The 14,628-nt window shown below is 36.5% G+C and overlaps 1 protein-coding gene across 1 annotated transcript in view; it reads right to left on the bottom strand.

Moving 5' to 3' along the window:
- SLC41A2 (solute carrier family 41 member 2) overlaps positions 1-14,628 on the bottom strand; it is a 50,025-nt gene that overhangs the window by 17,553 nt on the left and 17,844 nt on the right. Inside the window, exons 6-8 of the mRNA XM_042890390.1 lie at positions 13,022-13,168; positions 7,310-7,457; positions 6,618-6,697 (exon numbers count right to left, since the gene is read on the bottom strand). Of these exons, the coding sequence (XP_042746324.1) occupies positions 6,618-6,697; positions 7,310-7,457; positions 13,022-13,168 (375 nt within the window). The remainder of the gene's footprint in view (positions 1-6,617; positions 6,698-7,309; positions 7,458-13,021; positions 13,169-14,628) is intronic.

The following is a 14,628-nucleotide window of genomic DNA, read 5'->3' as shown; positions in this document are numbered from 1 at the left end:
AGTTACTGTGCATGTGAAATTATCCCAGCAATATCAGATTAATCAGATCCCTACAAGAAGCAAAAAAAAAAAACAGATAAAACTGTGTAGGTTGACAAAATGTCAATACACACAATTGATAGCTTCTGAGCATCTTCTGAACGCATAAAACTGTAATGTACACGGTAGCTGCTCATGTTATGAAAATCTTTTCAGGCATACCTATAGACTGTTTCCAAGAATATTTAATTGAGAAAATTTGTTTTCTGGAAAATAGTATTGTAATCATCATAGCACATAATTCATAACAAAGGCTAACTTCCTTAGCTTCTTTTCATTCTCATGAGAGAGAATATCATAGAGGAAAATAATTGCTTTCAAAAGTAACATCCTGCATCTGCATTCAGGATAGCTGGTGTGTTTAGCTTGAATACAAGGTGCTGCTTTGTACTTCCCCTAAGAATAGACATTGTCTGCTAAAGTGTGAAGGTTGTCATGCTGACTTACAGCATTAAAAGAAAACTGAAGACCTCATCATTTTATTGAGTCAGTCAAGGGCTAAGCGAGAATAAATACTTCTGAATTCAGTTTTTTCACAGTTCTTTTTTCGTATAACAAGCACACAAAACCGTATTTAAAGTAGAGCCAAAACCATGTCAGGAATTTGTGAATATGCCTCTGGACATGATTCTACTAATCATCACGTGGAAAAAGGCCTGCCTAATAGGACATTCAAATCAATGGATCTTAAAGAGTATTTCAAAGAAGATCTGTCTCTCTTTACCCACATTAGTGCTCTACAGGTAAACAAAGATAAGTTAAAGGAAGCAGGATGAATTTTGCTGATGCATCCTAATCTCAGATCATCTAATGTTCTAAGTAATACACCAGGCTGTTGGTTTGTTTGTTGTTGTTGTTTTTTCCACATACCTTATACTTCATACTTTGGGTAACATTGGGAAAACTAGGAGGAGTGGCTGATACATCAGAAGTCAGTGCTGCCATTCAGAGGAACTTGGACAAGCTGGAGAATTGGGCTGATAGGAAGTTCAACAAGGGGATATGCAAAGTCCTGCATCTGGGGATGATCAAGCCCACATACCAGAACAGGCTGAGAGTTAACTATCTGGAAAGCAGCTGTGCAGAGGAGGACCTAGGGTACTGGAGGGCAAGAAGTCAACCGTGACCCAGCAGTGCACCTTGATGGCAAGGCAGACAATGGTATTCTGACCTGCTTTAGGAACAGCATCGTCATCAGGTGGAAGGAAGTGACGTTTCCCCTTAGCACTGGCGAGTGCTGGGACTCATAGGCCCATTTTTAAGAGAAGCCCAAAAGACAACCTTACCCATGCAAACCATTACGTTTTAAAACTGAATGGTATGTGTCTGATTCAGCTCATAAATAACTTCTTTCCTATGTATAATTTTTAAAGCGTTCCTTGACTGTCAAAAAACGAAAATATTCTGGATCTAATTGTGATGTGGGAATTAATCACTACTGAAATCTTGTAAAAAATGTATAGTATTTAATAGTTAGGTATTATATGTAAATGTAAAAATACTTAGAAGAACTCACATCTATTACAGCATAGGTTGTGAAGATTTGCTTGTACAGACTAGCAACTAAAAAGCAATAGAACTGTCACCTAGTAATGAATGAGAATTAAATATGCAGAATCAAAATCCTCCTTTTTCATACCAAAATAAGGACTGAACTATTAAGTTCTCATTCAGCATAGGTGTGTTGTAAGACTCTTACATGCTTTCCAATTCAAGATAAAAGCTACTGTGCTACTCAGCCAATTTGCTCTAATACCATAAAGGTATGCTAATATCTTTGTAATTTGCAGAGGAAATTTTCAGAAACTCAACTAAGACAATGATTGGCTTCTAATCAAAGTATTTCTTTGTTGCATGAAAGCTGAGAGTACAACCATCTTATAACAGAGCAAAATACATAAAGTAACTAAAAAAATACATTTTACTTTTTGAGGAGGAGTGATTTCTGTGTTTTCTTTCCACATTCTCATAACTTAAAGGAAAAGATTTCTGAAAAGCCTGAAACTCATTCAATTTTCCTACTAATTGTACAATTAAAAAAAGGTATAATTTGGGGAATATATTACATAAGCTTAACTTTCATCTCCAAGCTAACTGACACTCAATAAGTTTTGTGTAAAATTTTCTCATACATGTTTTTAATATTCCTTGCTCTACATTCATTTCCTCCCCATATCAAATGCTCTTGTAATTTGTGCAGCCCAAGAGCAGGAACTATTATAAGCGGTTGGTGTTACCCTTAAAGAGTCTTGTTTCAAACCATATGTAAATGCAAGTTTTTCTATCTGAAGCCTACAAAGTGGTTCTGGTTTTCAGGCATATTTGGAATTAATTTGCAGAACCTCCTTTCTACAAAATGCATAAAAATGGAGTGACATCTACTGAAATGTTGGTTATTATGCAGAAACTCTCATAATGTTTTGTACAAGCATAGAAGGAATATGAAAAAGGAAGTGGCTTTATCTAGTAACTGCACCTTAGTTCATTTCTTCTGATTATTCTGAAGTATATAATTGTTTAAAGTGCTATCTTTTTCCTGCAAAAAAAGGAACTCAGTTATTTGCAAATTGCAGTTCCTGAGCCAAATTTGGCATACTGTGATGCTGTGAGAAGATTTGCAAATTGTAACCTTCTCATCCATTGGAAAACTTATGTTCAATCAAAGATCAACTTTTGGTATCTTCTGGTAGTTATGTTCTTCATAACTTCAGTACATCAAACGCGTATCTAAGCCTCAACTAGACTGCAAGTATCATGATGACTAAAACCACAAAATGATTTATTTATTTCCAGAAAGCAGAGTTACAATTTAACCCAGCCAACTACAGAGTTAAAAATAATAATTCATCTAAAGAAATGTGTTTAACAAGGGAAAAATGGAAAAATGGTTGTAAAATACTTCTGCCCAGCAGCAGTAAAGTTCACTATGAAATGTCTGTCTGCTTAAGAACTATTTAATATTCTTGGCAAATATTTGTAGTTATTGTTAATAGGAGTAGGAGCCTTTGAGGTTGTTCAAATTCCAGACCAATATTTCTTAAACCAAAAGATACATGGTTCCAAATCATATGTGAGGAAAGTGACTTGTCCCACATCTAAGAATACGCAAACCACTTAACAGGACCACGTCAAAAGTCATTCAATGGCACATGCAGGAAGTCTAACACCTGCAGTGCAGGCCATACTGCCCAGGATTTCAAGACACCCAACAACTGGCACTGAAAATACCAGTGACAGTTTGAGATCACCAGTAAATTTATATTGTCCTCAAATTTTGGTCGGCATAATCTCAATAGATTAAAATTTTCCCTTCAGGTTTCCCTATGAGATAGGAGCAACAGTCTCTAAAGGAGAAGGAAAAATGCACCTCAAAAGCTTTTTGCGAGGGAAACCCTTCGGCAGTTTTCACTGTTTATGCTTACAACAAGAATTCCAAGGACAGGAAAGCGCTCATAGAGAAAGCTTTCAGCAACAGTAATATTTTAAAAGCCGTTTATTAAGTGGCCTGGCCCACCTTTTAGGTTAGTAAATGAGTGTCAACAGATGTGCTTTTTTAACTGTAAGATTAGGTTTCTGTTGTTACAGTCTGAGATGATAGCAAAGAACCTCAAATATATGGACACAAGACAACGAACAACTAGCTGATGGTCCAGACATTACTACTTACTGAAGACATTCAAACCTTGAGAACTGGGAAAAGACAGCTTTACTCGTAACAAGTGTGAAAAACCCAAATGAGCCATGGGATTAGGCACCACTTATGGCCTGGAAAACAACATTCTCAGGCATTGCACAGTAGTCCAGGAGTGCAAATGTCAAAGGCTGAGCAGCCTTGAAACACAAGATATCCATAAAAATTCAGCATTTAGAATAGGAGTGGTGCAGTAACCACAGGAATCAGCAGAGAACCACTGTGGAACTGCTACAGCTACAAGTCTACTGCAGTAGCTCCAGCTTTCCCTTTCCACCTGCCTAATTCTTCAAGAATCTTTTGACCTGCCAGCTAATCATCCAGAACAATGTATAGCATTTGGCTAGTTCATTTTCTCTCAAGACAGTTCAAAAGAATGTATGTACTATTGCCTTAATTCCATTTATTAACTTATGAAAGAAAATAAGAAATAAAGCGGGGCATTTAACATTTTCTCTAGAGGTATGTTTATAGCAAGCTGTCACTCCTAGCAGTTAACATTATTTACTTAAGTCTAATCATTAGCTAAAAATTGTAAAAAGGTAAAATACAAACATGCAGGCAACTCAGGTTTCACAGCTAATTTCTGTGAAAGAAGCCAACCTTGAACAGGATGCAGAGTTCCACGTACAACAGCAGTCCATAACTGCTGTAAGGTAAAAGAACATCATCACTGCAACATTTGGAAGGAGCACGAGGCCTTGAGAAAGGCCTGAGCCCTTGAGATCTGTATGCGCTGTAGGCAGCAAGACTAGAACAAGCAAGTCTATGGAGGAAATCCAGAACTATTCTGGTACTGTACTGGAGCACAGATAGAAGTCTGATGGAAAACAGTACAAAACAATTGCTAGACAGTTGTTTGCATTTGTAATCAATGCATATCGTCTAAGAAAGCAGGACCACTGGTAAGAGCTTTGAGTGCACCTGACTAACAAGAAAACAGGATCCTCTTCTATATGAAAGTTAATCTAGGGAGTAACCAAAGAGGACTATTATGAGAAAACTTTCAGATGTAAAGCTGTAAAACAAAGTAAAGAAAGTAAAAGCTGAAGGTCAGCATAGTTGCTCTGCTCTTTAGATATCTGGAAATCAAAACGAAACAAAATAAAAGTAGATGCAAATGCTTCTAATTTTAAATGAATATAAGGGACAGGCACAGGCAAGGAGCATAAAGACTGAAGAGTAAAAAAACAATTTACAGTCAGCAAAGAACAAAAGTTGCAATACTGAAATGCTTCATATTTAATAAATAAAAAGAAAAAAAAAGAAAAAAGGAAATATAGGACTGTAATGGGAAGGAAGAACAAGCAACCTGCTTTATGGAACATAGAAATACATGATTCCTTTTGTATCCTGTCTTTGTAAAAAATGGAGATGCCTGATCACACACTTGTTCATATTAAGTCTGTAGTGCCTGAGGATAAATTCAATTTAAGTTTAGAGTGTCCTTAGAGAGCCAGATGAACAATCCATGAATTATCAGGGATCATTTTTGGAAACTGATTATCTTGGAGGTTAGCAAATACCAGAGAGCTGTAATAGGGAAAACAGAAACTGTATCTCTAAGGACCAAAAAAATATCACCAGGGGAATCTGCATGTCACTGGAATTTATTCCTAGACAAGTACTGGAACAAATTATTAAACAGACAATTTGTAAGTGTTGAGAAGACATAAAAGTGGTAAAACAAGAGCTAACATGAATTTGCAAAAAACTTGCTTCCATCAAAGTAATACAATTTCCTCCTTTAACAAAACAGCTTGCCTAACGGGCACAGATAAACTAATTCTTGACTGTAATAAAGGTTAGCAAGATGTTTTGATGCTACCCCATGCCACATTTACATTAGCAACCTCTGGCAATTAGTTATACAATGGGCAATGTGTTTCAAAAATATTACTCATCATTAATACTAACATTCTATTATCAAAGATGGTGAGCAAAATTAGTGATTATAATTTATTTAATAGATACCTCAGAAAAAAGTGCCCCTAGAGAATTTGCAAAGGCCAAGTTACGATAAGTCAAAGCACTCTGTAAGCCAAAATCAGAAGTCAGAAACATCTTGATAACTGGAGAAATGGTTTTAAAAATAGCAATGCATTAAAGTGCAAAATAATGTACAAAATCAAATAAAGAAATACAAAAGAGGATAAGAAGAGCCAGGCAGCAGTATAATGGAAATATATCTGGTTATTATAATTACTGCAAGCTAATTACATATCAATCATATGATGATGATGTAAAAACATTTGAAAAACATGCATTTTCACAAAACATTCAGACTAAGTCTAATAAGATATTAGATATTCATACAAAATTTGGCTTGATGTTAACATTACATATTAAAATTCTAATTCATGGAGTAAATTATCGTCAACACATTCTCACAACTGGAAAGTGCACCACAAAATAGGAGCCAATACAAATACTTCTTTACAAATCTATTTATTTGCCTGTAGTATCTGTGTTAGTTCTTACACTTACATATGTTGCAAGTAAATATTAAAATACTCTTTTGAAAATTTGTTCCTGGATGTCCAAAAGGAAATCCTTTGAAATAAAATTTTATTTACGTTTTCCTCAGTCAAAACAGTTTCAATATTCTATTTGGTAATACTTGTATATACCTCTACTTCCATTTTCATGGTTTCTTAATGCATGCTTTAGGTTTCTGTTTCTCACATGTAATACTTTAATAGTTGTAAATAGGATCAAGAAGCTCTCCTTGGGAGTTCAAATTAACAATTGTTGATATCAAAATCAAGACTTGCAATGAATATAGCAGATCCTAATTTGCATAAAAACCATTTACTGTAACAGACTTTTATCAAATGAAGGTGCATCAATTGCTATATTGAATTATACAATCCTGCCATGGTCTTACCATTGATTACTGGGGTATAAACAACAATTCCAACCAAGTTTGGATCAGATACAGTTGTGTCCAGAATAAGGCCACCAATACTGAAAGACAAAGTACAATATTTAGAATAAGGCAAACAGACACATTAGTCATTATTACAAAACTGTTTTAGTAATCTCATCCTTGTAATATCACAATTTTCTTCTCAGTTTATCTTACTAACCTTATTTACTTGTCAACCTCATTAACTTGCTACAGTTACTGGCTTAAATATTACAACTGGTTGTATAACAAAGACAACAGAATTTCATGCAGTCACTCATCTTTCAAGATTCATAGCTTTCATTTGACTAAATCACAGTGTTGATAAAAAGTTGCAGGAGATGAATAGTTTGAGTAGCTCACCATTTCCTTCATTAGATATGACACATTGCTGCTGAACCATTTCCACAGTGTATTGTTACCTTCTCCACTCATTCTAAACCATGTAAACCAACACATAAACCACATAAAAAACCAAAATAACCAAAACCAACAAATAAACCAACAATAAACCAAACCAACAATAAACCACATAAACCAACTATGTAACTTCCTAATTTTTGGAAGATTAGCCTCCATATTCTAGACGCTCCTTAAATGTTTCTTTTAAGCAAAGTTAAATTAGATATATGGAGACAGAGGAGAGCCAAGGCAAACCACAACAGACTCACCTGCTTATAATCATGGCAGTTATAACAGGCTCCCATCCTGAATGGAGAACAGTTCTAGTAGCTGGGTGTTTGGCAGCTATGACAATCCCCATAGGAGTCAGAGCCAAAAAAAAGGCACCAACCAAAGGAGATATATAGTAATATGTTTCTGAAAAATAATACAGAAAAGTGTTTTGCTCTCCAGACATAATGTAAGTTGTATTCTACATCAAGCAGTTGAGAAATTTCAATAGTCTTTATCACTACTGTTTTCACTATGCTATCCACTACTGCATCAAATGATATGGTTGGTATAACATCTACCGTATGTGATCACCTTCATCCATCCCATCAAGGACAAAACTATCTGTGCAAAGTAGGAACCTTTGAAGAATGTTTTTGTTTGATGCTTAATGATAAAAATGCAATAAAGATGTGGAATATAAAACATTATTTTGTTATATGTCTATTAAAAAAAAAAAAAGGAACTGAACATGTTGAAAATATATATTTTTTAATATACAAATTCAGAGCATATGTAAATTTCCTTCTTGCCAAAGCGCAGATAATATGCTAACCTTCCCCAACACAGAACATCTAAAATGATGCAAGTACCTGGTATAATATTGAAACATTTTTATTAGTAGTTCAGTTGCTTTATGATCTGTCTGCAAGACTGGAAATCCACACCCATAATTTCACTGCCTGCACCCATCCATCAGAACAGCATCATATTTCATAGAAATACAAATACAAATACCATTAACTGAGTACCATCATAAAACAGAACTAATAATGCAGAGAGCTGTCTCCACAGAAAGAGTAATAATTTTTTGGCTTAGTTCAGTCTTAGAGTCCCCTCCACTCAGAAGCCATCACAGTGGTCCAGAAATTCCTAATTCAACAGTGTGGTAAGCAACAGAAAATTTATTCTCATGGCAAATATATACGCAGCTCATAAAAACACCTCATTTTTGCATATATTATTTTTATGAGAAATGTGGCAATGTATTTAATGTTAAACACATTTCATCTGAATTTTCAGAATTTGGACAACTCAATGCAAAATACAGTTTAAATTAACAGGCTGAAGTAGTTCTTCTTTTTTTTTTTTAATTTTTTTTTTTTTTAAGTAGTATTGAGCCCCCAGTACAAGAAAGACAGGGAGCTGTTGAAGAGGGTCCAGAGGAGGGCCACAAGGGTGATCAGGGGACTGGAGCATCTGCCCTACGAAGACAGGCTGAGGGAGCTGGGCTTTCTCAGCCTGGAGAAAAGAAAGCTGCAGGGTGACCTCATTGCAGCCTTTCAGTACCTAAAGGGAGCCTTAAACAGGAGGGGAATCAACTCTTTGAAAGGGTAGATAACAGCAGGACAGGGGGAAATGGTTTTAAGTTGAGGGAGGGGAGATTTAGGTTGGATGTCAGAGGGAAGTTCTTTACTGTGAGAGTGAGGTGCTGGAACAGGCTGCCCAGAGAGGTTGTGAATGCCCCATCCTTGGAGGTGTTTAAGGCCAGGTTGGATGGGGCCCTGGGCAGCTTGGTCAGGAATTAAATGGAGAGGTTGGAGGCCCTGCCTGTGATAGGGGGGTTGGAGATTCTTTATTCTTGAGGCCCCTTCCAACCCGGGCCATTCTGTGATTCTGTGATTCTGAGATGTAGAACACATAAACTCTTCAACAAAGACAAATACCCAGTATATATAAAAATATTCCCAACCAAGCATTATGACTTATTACAAAGCCTGCAAATTCAAGCAATTACTACTTTGATGTTATCATGGTGGAGGGAGGGATAACAGCTAAAATTACTCCTGGAAGAATCATTCCAGTATTTTTAGATGTTACTGTCCTTCAGCATTGACTGGTAACAACCTCTGCAGCAGAGCTGGCACAAGAGACTAAGATTCCTATCACAGTGTAAGCTAAAAGTAGAAAGCTATCAGAATGAGAAAAAGTCCAAAAGAGAAGTAATTTTTCCATTCCTTTTCTAGCTATTTTACAATATATTATATCCTTCCTTCGTAGTGCCTTTTTTCAGTCTTTTCTTTCTATAAGCAAAGAGATGGGCCTAATGTAAAAAAGTCTAACTCAAAAGAACATATACATGATACTTTTGTTCTGTCAAACAATAAAAAAGAAGAAAAAAGTACTGATAGAAAGTTCTTGAACTTTTTGTCATGTGGACAGCTGCTTACTGCACAGCTAAATGCATTCAGCAGAGGGTTGTTAGAGTTAGGGTAGTATGGTTGTGTTGCGATTGGACTCGATGATCTTTAAGGTCTTTTCCAACCTGAGCAATTCTATGATTCTATGATTCTTCCCTCCATTTGCAGCAAAGAAAGATCTGTGTGTATACTACAGTTGGTCACATGGAAAGGCATCATTTATTTTATTCCTATTTTCTTAAACCTTTGATACTTCCCTCTTTTTCTCCTTTTAAGAGACGTTATGTTCCTTTTACTTATTCATTTTCTCCCTCTATGTCTGTTCTCCTCATATGCACCCAAGTTGAGGCACTCACATACACCAGTGCCACAATAACTGAAAGGTCAGAATGAGAAAACAGTTCAAAGACAGGATCCTCTGTTGCAAAACAAACAAACAAAAAACACTTAGCAGCAGAATAGAGATGCAGTGTTGAGCCTTATCCTAATTATTCACCAGTTTTTAAAGATCTCTCACTTGCACACTTGCCCATTTACTTTTATGACAGGATTTTTACTAACATAGGAAATTAAAGTTCACAAAAGCATGGCATTAACAATGTAAAGAACTTGTTAAAACATGTTCGTGAGAAAAGGGAGAATATTTAACTATCATCATCAGTCTCTAAGCCTTGAGAGCTTGTTCAAGAATTACTAAGAACACTAAAAATAAGCATTCTTCTAGTCAACTATGTTGTGTAACTCCTTCTTCTGGGAAATAAAAAGAAAAAAAAGCACAAAGATAAAAGAGAAATCATTCCAGCAAATGTACAATGATTAGTAACCAAGAGCTACTTAATAAGCAGCTTTTAATAAATTATGTAAAATAAAAAATGCATATACAAATGTATCATTCTGCCACAGAAATGTTTTATATGGTATGAGAAAAAAGGAAAAAAAGTGGAAGACAGTCTTCAGTGTACAGTGATTCGTGAACTATAACCAAAATAATTGCAATCTACATGTGCAGTGCAACAGGACTGTACTATTTCAGAAATCAACAGCCAAAAGCAATGGAAACTTTGCAACTCTTAGGAAACGCAATTAACTCATGGCTGATTTTCAACCCTTTTCCACTATAGGTGAACTCAACAACAGCAGCTACATGAAAGAAAGAAATGCGTATCTATACAATATGACAGCTTTTCAATCTACAGTGAGGAAAGCAAAAGTCAGATAAACTTTCAAGAGGGTGAATATATGTTTTATAGTAATTTTAAAAAAGTGTTTAGTGATATAAAAGATGATAAGAAAGAAAATGCAACAAGTGTTTTTTACACGCATGAGAGAGGGCTGTCAAGACTACTCAGCAATAGTAAAAATTTCCTCTGAGACAGCAAGTGAGAGGAGTTATTTTTTTGGCCTTATTTTAGTGTTTGTACATATTTTACTACGTACAAATGTCTCAATTTTATCATGGAGAAAAATACAGAGAAAAATTTATACCTGACACCTTTCAATGGAAACACACATAGACCAGATTATAAAAGCTACCCAGTGTTACAAGAGTCGTAAGTCTCTTCCTGAAAAGAACAAAAGCCAAGAGTGGTTCTCAGAAGCGGAGATGTTTGATGTCAGGATGAGTCCAGAGCTTAGATTTAAACAAAACAAAACAATAGCGACAAAAATAATACAAACTTCTGTTATGATAGTATACTAGCACTCTATTAGGATTCCCTGCTTAAAAAGTACTAGAGAGAATGATGAATGGATGAATAGGCTATCAGCCATGCTCATACTGCTAAAGAGGAAAAAATCAGGTATACATATTAATCAATTTACCCGTTTTAGACTACACAACCAAAATTTACCTAGTTTTTAAGGGAAAGAAGATGTAAAATTTAAGCCAAGGCAGCTGTTTATAACTTTAAATTATACATCTCATCTATTAAGTTTATCTAAAAAGAGAACCATAGAAGCAATTAATAGTTTAGAAGCATATCACAGAAACTATCACAAGCTATGCTAGAATACAGCTCCCTGCAAGACCAGAGAAACTGCTCAGCACAATCCAACCCTTAGAAACAGCATGCAGGACTTTCCTTTAGCTATGGGACACTCTACTGGTAGAAAAGTTTACTACAAAAATCTTAGGAAACTGTAACGTCCAGATGCACCCCAGTCATATTCAATTCACAGAGAAATAAACAAATTATTCTACAGTAGCTGGAGAAGGGGAAATGGAATAACTGACCCCCCTTTTAGGGCTCATTTATCTCCACTTTTGATCACTTTGTAATCTTTATCTGGTAGATTTTTACATGGTAGATGTAATCCTGCTCAGTCTGCTTTGGTGGCTCTGCTATGGAGTTTATGACATCTACTAGAGAAATATAAATTCTAGAAACACTCAACAGTTCTTCAACAAAGTTGAGCCTGTGAGCCTGAGTAAATAAAGAAGGAGGAAGGAGAGAAAAGGTTCCCAACCAAGTCCTTACTGATCTTCAATTTTTTAAGCCCCCATCCCCTCAGTAAACACTGACAGCCATCAATCGTGTCTGGAGAACTCAGATGCACAACATTTATTCCTTACGCAGGTATCTACTGCTATGTACTGTGCAGTGTGGTGCCACTGAAAATAATGCAGCCACTGGCAGGAATTAGATATGAATTAGAACTACACTACTTCTGGCATTGGTCAGCCAGGAGAAGAGGAGGTTCAGGTTCATCATTGCTCTCTACAGTGAGCTGAAAGGAGGCTGTGGTGAGGTAAGGGTTGGCCTCTTCTCTGAGGTAACAGTGATAGGATGAGAGGGAATGGCCTCAAGTTGCACCACATTTAGGTTTGATATTAGGAAACACTTCTTCTCAGAAAGAGTGGTGATGCACTGGCACAGGCTGCCCAGGAAGGTGATGGAGTCAAGGTGTTCCAGAACTGTGCGGATGTGGCACTGAGGGACATGGTCAGTGGGCATGGTGGGGCTGGGCTGACAGTTGGACTGGATGGTCATAGAGGTGTTTTCCAACCTTAATGATTCTAGATTCTACTTCAAAGCAAAAACTAGAAATCTGAAAACAATAATGGCAAGAGCACGCTTTGTCTTCTCAATCTACGCCTAAGAAGACTTGACAGATACACGCATGTATTTACGGCACGTTCTGTAGTTAGAACAGGCGTTAAACGAAGTCACCCCGTGAGATCGAGTGACGAGGTGCCAAGGGCGGGCCTGGAGCGCCCCCTAGCGGCAGCTCCGCCCCCTGCTGGAACGGGGAACACGGCCAGAAGGACGCAATCCTCTGTGAGAAATTCCTTTCCCCTGGCTATGTAAGTACGTAGCAAAGTGTTAGAAGGCGTCGTGATGTTATGCAATACGTACAATGCGCAGTAATTACGAAGCGCACGAATTTGAATCATAAAGATCGAGGCAGTTCAACACCTTCAGTGCAAAAGGACAATTCAACAGGGCTCTGCGAAGCAAATAACTGACACGGGGCATGCGAGAAAACTGGCTTCTCCCTACCTGCCATATCGCTACCATCCCCCACACAAAAGAGGCTTCTAGGGATAAACAAACCTAGGAACATACTCACCAAGGCAAGCATAAAGACCCTGACTTATCCACGCTAGAATAGCAAGAGTGATAAGATCTCCAAAGCTTGCTGCTATAGGAGTGGCAACATTGTCAGGATTAATTCCAGTCTTCTTTGATCCAACAATAACTCCAACCATTATTATTCCTAGATTCAACAAAGAAGAAAGAACAGTAATGTATCTACTGTTGTAATCACTTAGGAAATTTCAAGATAATGGCAAGTGGAAACCTAGTAATTAAGTCTTTGCTTTTGTCCCTCCCACTTGACTGACTACTCTTTTAAGTTTCAGTCATTTTAAAAAATTAAGTTAGATTTTAAAAGAAAATGACACTAAGCATACACCAAAAAAATCAAGAACCATCTGTATAATGTATTATTTTGCTTATGATTAGAATTAGCGAGACTGAAATTGTAAATCAACCATTCCCTGAAGAAAAAACATTCAGCATATTACTTCTACGTCCCATTAACTTTAGATGATTGAAATTTTAATGCCTCTACCCTGAAAACAGCATTAGATAACATATCCATGTGTCTGAAATTGGGAAAAACTGATATTACAATTTTCATCTATTTTAGCAAAGTAGCATTATTTATTGCAGGCTAAATTAGGAGCTCACTTTCAGAAAAACTGCCTAGAGAATTACATGCCAAGAAATTCTCAACAGGACTGAAATGATGTCAGATTTCCAAAGTGCCTGTTTCATGCAAAGGAGGTTGATGTTCAGATAGTAATTTCCTGCGCAAGCCCATCACCAAGTAACACCAAAAGTTTATTTTCATGTCCACCTAATATATGAGAAGGGGAAAAAACACATTAATGTTCCCCAGCTCTCCTGCTGCTCTTAATTCTGTAGCATGATCAAATTCAATGGCTTTGTAGCTATTAAAAAAAAAGTGTAAGCTCTTAATTGAATGCATAACCTTAACAATTTCATAATTTTTGCATAAATAAGCAAGTCAATTTAATAAAAAGGAAGCAACATATTTTACTTGATCTACCATTATTAAGGCTTCTGATACTGTGTTTTTTTAAGAATATTTCAAAGATAGAGTCACTCCTTTTTCACCCTTCTGTCCTGTAAGTACTGCACTCTACAGTTAAGTATTTCCTGACAATTGGCAAGAGAGGTTTAAATCCATCACACTGTGTGGCTCAGGACAGATACATTGATGCTGTTTGCAGAAGGGGACCTCAACTTGACCCAAAGCCTTCACACAGCAAACCAAATTGTTCACTTCAGAAACACAGCAGAGCACAGGATAATATACAAGCTGCATGGATAAACAGGAAGTTTGGATTCAGCTGAACTAAAATCCAAGCTCACTTGATCTTAATTACAAATACGTCCTACCTGTTTACTATTAAGAATAAACTTTGTACATCACTGAATACAGAAAGTAGGAGAAAACAAATTCTTCACCCTACAAGGTAAAATCTAAAAGACATATGTTTTGTTTTAGACATGCTAAGGAGGACAGAAAATCAAGTATTTCTGAAAGAATATGACAGATGTATGCAATACTCAGGCTTATATGGAAATTGTAAAAGGGTATCCTACCCGTAACTGTGTTTCAGATGTTTTAGACCCTATTGGACTTAA

This window comes from Lagopus leucura, unplaced genomic scaffold (assembly GCF_019238085.1).
Source record: "Lagopus leucura isolate 7727_CA_CO unplaced genomic scaffold, USGS_WTPT01 Super-Scaffold_100159, whole genome shotgun sequence".
Taxonomy (NCBI): Eukaryota; Metazoa; Chordata; class Aves; order Galliformes; family Phasianidae; genus Lagopus; species Lagopus leucura.
The sequence above is the reverse complement of the archived record's forward strand: the minus strand, read 5'-3'. Positions and strand labels throughout refer to the sequence as shown.